At 40.6% G+C, this 5,216-nt stretch overlaps 1 protein-coding gene across 1 annotated transcript in view; it reads right to left on the reverse strand.

The window, feature by feature from the left end:
* Positions 1-454: 454 nt before the first annotated feature.
* Adgrv1 (adhesion G protein-coupled receptor V1) overlaps positions 455-5,216 on the reverse strand; it is a 447,493-nt gene continuing 442,731 nt past the window's right edge. Inside the window, exon 89 of the mRNA XM_013015810.1 lies at positions 455-585. Coding sequence (XP_012871264.1) covers positions 467-585 — 119 coding nt within the window. The 3' untranslated portion in view covers positions 455-466. The remainder of the gene's footprint in view (positions 586-5,216) is intronic.

Raw genomic sequence — 5,216 nt, forward strand, 5'->3', positions numbered from 1 at the left:
AGACTATTCATTTTACATTTTCCAGGGATTAAAGTTTTCTAGATTTAGAGAAGACCTGAGTCGAAATCACTTTATCAAGGATAGAAGAAATAGATGCTTGTCATCATGTAGATAGTTTGCTTGTGCCCATTTCTTAATAAATAATGAGCCTGAGCGATACCAAATGTATTCTATTGTTTTTTTTATTGATTATTACTTTCATTAAACAGTGTTAGCTAAATAGGATGATTAAACAGCCACTAATATTATTAGAATAGATGCATCCTAGTCATTCGTAAATGGATCAGTCTTTCACGATAACCATTGCATATGTATATAAGTAATTTTTATTCCAAATATAGCAGTCACATTCATGCTAATCATTCAGTACAGTACACAGATTCCCAGTACATGGCTGTAGATACTACTAGGGTACAAAGTCCAGGACAAATGTGAAGCTATCCTGTTGTAAAGATTAGTGAGGCTGTCAGAGGTGGGTGTCAGCGATGGGTATCCTTCTGAGTTCCACGATCTGTGAGTCAGTCAACGTGCCTCCCTCCTGGCTGCCTTGACCAGATTCATTGTCACTGACACTGAGACCAGCACCTTGCAATGGAAAGAGAAAAAACACAAAATCCAAAACTATTAACAAAATGAGTTATCCTCTTCTTCTTTTAATGTGACTGGGGTTTGAACTCAGGGCCTTTTGCTTGTGTTTAACAAAATGCTCTGCTTCTTGAGCCACACCTCCAGCCCTACTTTAATGAATTAAGGGTGAAGATACTTATTTCTGTATGAGTAAAAATACAAACAAAAAAAACCCTCAAAGCTATATAGGTAGTTTTTAAAAGGAGAAGTTAACATTTAAAGGTGTAAATATATGCTTGTTTCCACAGTGTGGACAGGTGTAATCTACTGAGAGAACCAGAGAGCAGGGCTTCTCAGTCAAGGGTTTATCACAGCAGGAAATCAGGCAGGTTATTGAATTTTTCCAGCCAGGGGTTGGCATTTGTTGTTAGAACACCTGAAACCTCCACCCCACAATCTCCATGGCCTCCAGCAGTTCCATCCCGGGTGACTGTCTGTCAGTGGCTGGGTGGGGGAGGGTGACGCCTGGACTTCTTCAGCACTTTAAAAGATCAGATTGATCCCAAGATAAAGGCAGTTATGTAATACAGTACAAAACATCGGCCCAGGAATCCCAGGAAGCTCCAGGGCTGTTCACTGAAGGCAAGGCCAACATCTCCCCTTGCAGGAAGTTCCACTATGCAACAACTCTCCCTCCCCCATCTCAGTATAATTCAGAGCACTTCAAACTATGCCAGATTAACATCGAACAGGTAAACTCTCATGTAGTCTTCTCTCTTCCTTTGTCTGTCTGTCTGTCTGTCTCTGTCTCTGTCTCTCTCTCTCTCTCTCTCACACACACACACACATACACACACACACACATGCAGAGAGAAATGGGATGTGGTCAGAGGTTGTGCTGGCATGAATCAGCAAGACATTACAGATCCCAGCCCCTCTCCTATACTCATTACTCCACTCAGCAAAAAAAGGAGAGAAGTGTGAAACCAGTGGTGGGTGGGTGTGTGCGTGCGCACACACGTGCACGCACACGCTTGTAGAGAGGTGGAGACATCCCTCCCTGTGATAGTGGATCCGCGATTCTGAAGTAGGCAGCCATGGGAAGATGATGATTTAGCTTCAGCATAACCTGTTTGGAGAAGGAAGTAGGAGCCTACTGATCCTCCTTCTAGCCAAGTGCTCCCTCTCCTGGGTCTCTGTCCTTCATAGCAAGTCACTTAAAGGCTGCTGTTAAAACTCTTGCTTCTCTGCCATGTACATCACTTGTCCGTCTCTTCCTCTAATGAGCTGGCTCTTTCCAGCTCATTCTTTTTCTTTTTTTTTTCCTGCTTTTTCTCTTCTGCTTTTTCTTACATCTCTTACAGCTATTTCAGCACTGGTGGCCCTGCCTTGAGCCTTGCTTTAAAGCCAACATGATCCACTGGATTCTTGATTGCTCTCCAGCTAACACTATATGATGCTAGTGCTGCTGAGCAGCTTAAGGCCTCTGCCACCATCCACTCAGCTGGGGCTATAGCTAAGTCACATTAGCACGAATCTAGCATAAGCTGTGAGGAAAATGGAGGAGAATGGAAAAGGAATAGGCTGGACTCAATAGTCAACAGGCTATGACTATTTATTACCAGTGAGGGACACTGACCTCCCTGTGGGTTTGGAGGTTGTGTAAGGGCCTGGATTTGGGGGTGGGTTTTTATAGGTCTTAACAAGGAAGTAGAAAATTTAAAAAAAGAAAAAGAAAAAAAAAGATCTATGGTTTCTTTGGGGCCAAGGATGGTGTCCTTGGCCAGGGCCTGCGTGGAATGAATATTCTACCTGGGGTAAGAGGGGCTTTCAGTTAAACCAAGGTCAGAACAGCCCACCTGAGGACAAGCATGTGAGCACACACCTGGTGCTTTGCTTGACCCGGAGGAATAAGGCGAGAATCAATCCTCATATTCCATCTTTGGATACATAAAAAGACTAGGCTGAGAGGGGAGAGGCAAGTCCTTCACATGCAATCCTCAGCACCCAGATAAAAACCAAGACATCACAAAAACCCCATCAACTCAGGCATTGCCTCTCTTACTTATGAAATATAACAGTTCTCTTAACATTTTTGTTAGATTATGTACTTGTTATTTTAGATTGTCCTTCTTGTGGCTCATAGGGGACTGTGAACACTACGAGGGTTCAGACAATGGAGATGTTGGTAAACCAGGCTTTGCTTCCCAACTCTCAACATCTCCTCCTCTGGACCACTCCACACTCATTGCCCTTTGCTTCTCCAGGGCAAACATCAGTCTTACTGCCACCTGCATCTAGGCTGGAATTGCCAGCTTCGGCTTTCACCATGCTCCATTGTCTGGCTGTAGCCCACTCACAGGTGTTTTCCAACCCTGGCTCATTGGAGAGCTTCTTCCCAAACTGATCTGGTCTCTGATGGGTGCTATGTTACCTTGTTAATTCCAGCCTGGATTCATTAAGACACATCCCTGTGTATTCCTTTAACCATTCCTCAAATCCAGAAGGATCATGGTTCTAAGCCAGCCCACACTGGAAAGTCCATGAGACTCTTATCTCCAATAAATTACCCAACTAAAATGTGAAATATTTAAGAATATTTCCAATAACAATGGTTGTCTTTTTTTTTTTTTTTTTGCCAGTCTTAGGGCTTGCACTCTGCATCTGGATACTGTCTCTGAGCTTCTTTTGCTCAAGGAGAGAACTCTTCCACTTGAGACATAGTGCTACTTCTGGCTCTTTTGTTGTTGTTGCTTTTTTGTTTGTTTTTTCAGTAATTTATTGGAGATGAGAGTCTTATGGAGTTTCATGTCCAGCTGGCTTAGAAGAGTGATCCTCAAATCTCACGTCCTGAGTAGCTAAGATGACAGGCATGAACCACCAATGCCTGGATGACAATGCATTAAAAAAAAATTAGTAAACTGTTAAAATTGAAAAGTTCTTATTTTCTAAGACCAGGCAACCCTAGGCTTGCATTTATGCATAAAGAATGAAAAAAAAACAAGACAAAACAAAAAAAAATTCCCCTGCAAACTATTAGTCATTCTTTTCACCCCACTCCCTTGAATTGTAATGATACTTGCTTGTCATCTGAAAGTAATATTTTTGAAGAAAATCCTAAAGACTTTAGGCCTTCAAAGAACAAAGGATCCATGCTTCTCTGCTGGGAAAACACTACTGTCTGCTTCGGAAAAACCTTGAGCAAACTGGTAAGATAATGGCTATTTTACTAAGAAAAAGTAACTAAGACCCTGGAGCCTATAATAGTTTGATCTGGACAAAGAAGAAGTCTTAGGAGAGGGAAATGAATGGATTTCAAGCATGAAACAGTATGGTAAGACAAAGTTATGCACAGGAAGTAAAATGGAAACAAAAGTTAAGAGAGAAAAGAAAACGATGTATAATTTCCAAACTGCAAAAGACCAGTCTTTGCATACATTTTTAAAGATGAGTAACAGTAGGTATCAAATTAGTAAGGTACTGAGGCAACTTCAGAGTAGTTTTAAAAATAATATAAAATTCCTATCTTCATACATCAAAATTTATAAACCAGCAAAATTTAAATCATTTGATACTACTTAAACTTAATTAAAATGTATTCAAGTATATACTAGCAATCTAAAAATTATTTACAGGTTCAAATGCGTGTCTTAGAAGACACTCTGTTTCATGTACTTTGACTTGGAGTGAAAAAATAAAGGTGTCCCTGAGTTGGTTCAAAGTTTGGAAACTTACAGAGGACAACAATGCTAGTGACATAGATTCTGTGGACACAGGAGAAAATGAAGAGCTCATGGCCAAAGGGGCAGCTGTTACTCAGCTGCAGTCCAGTTTGGTAGATTTTTCTATAAATGCTAGCTTTTATGGGGTATATTTAAGTTTTGAATATTGGCTCACAGACTGATAAAGTGCTATGTGGTTCAAATAAAACTATTGTTTGGCCTAATCTTACCTATAAGTACATTCTGCTGGAGAGGGAATCATGTGGGCTGTTGTTCCTTTATTTGACCTTACTTATAATGGAAGGCTGGGTGAGTTGCTCTAGTATAGTAGCCCCATTTCCTAAAACTAGAGGGATCGATACTAGAGATTGTTATGTTGATCTTTTATTTCCTAGTGAGCTTTAAGAACACTAAGGAATGCTAAACTAAATTTATAAGTAAGCAAGTCATTCCATGCATTCCTGAACCAGAGGAAGTTAATACTTGTGATATATATATATCACAGATCTAATTTAATTATGCTTCAGGAATTCATTCTATGTCTCCAGTGTCAGAACACCAACAAACTGACACTACCTGAAAGTCCCTTTTTTAGTCTCAACACTAACCATTGTTTTATAGAGTTAATTATTCTCTATTTCCCCAAACTCTTTACCCTCTTCAGTTTTCTTTATGATCTTGCTAGAATTTCTCTAGGGGGCTTCTGTTTTCTTTTTCCTCCTCTTCCTCCTTTTCCACCACCACTACTACTACTATCTCACCTCTTCCTCCTCCTCCTCCTCTTTCTTTTTTTTTTTAATTTTTATTTTATTTGTGAACATACTGTACAGATACATGGGCAGGATAATGCGTACATTTCTTACCAAGCATTGCAGCCTCCTCCTTTGTTTACCCTTCACATCCCTTCCCAGCCTCCCCCCTCCCCCC

Source organism: Dipodomys ordii, unplaced genomic scaffold (assembly GCF_000151885.1).
Source record: "Dipodomys ordii isolate 6190 unplaced genomic scaffold, Dord_2.0 Scaffold28, whole genome shotgun sequence".
Lineage (NCBI taxonomy): Eukaryota > Metazoa > Chordata > Mammalia > Rodentia > Heteromyidae > Dipodomys > Dipodomys ordii.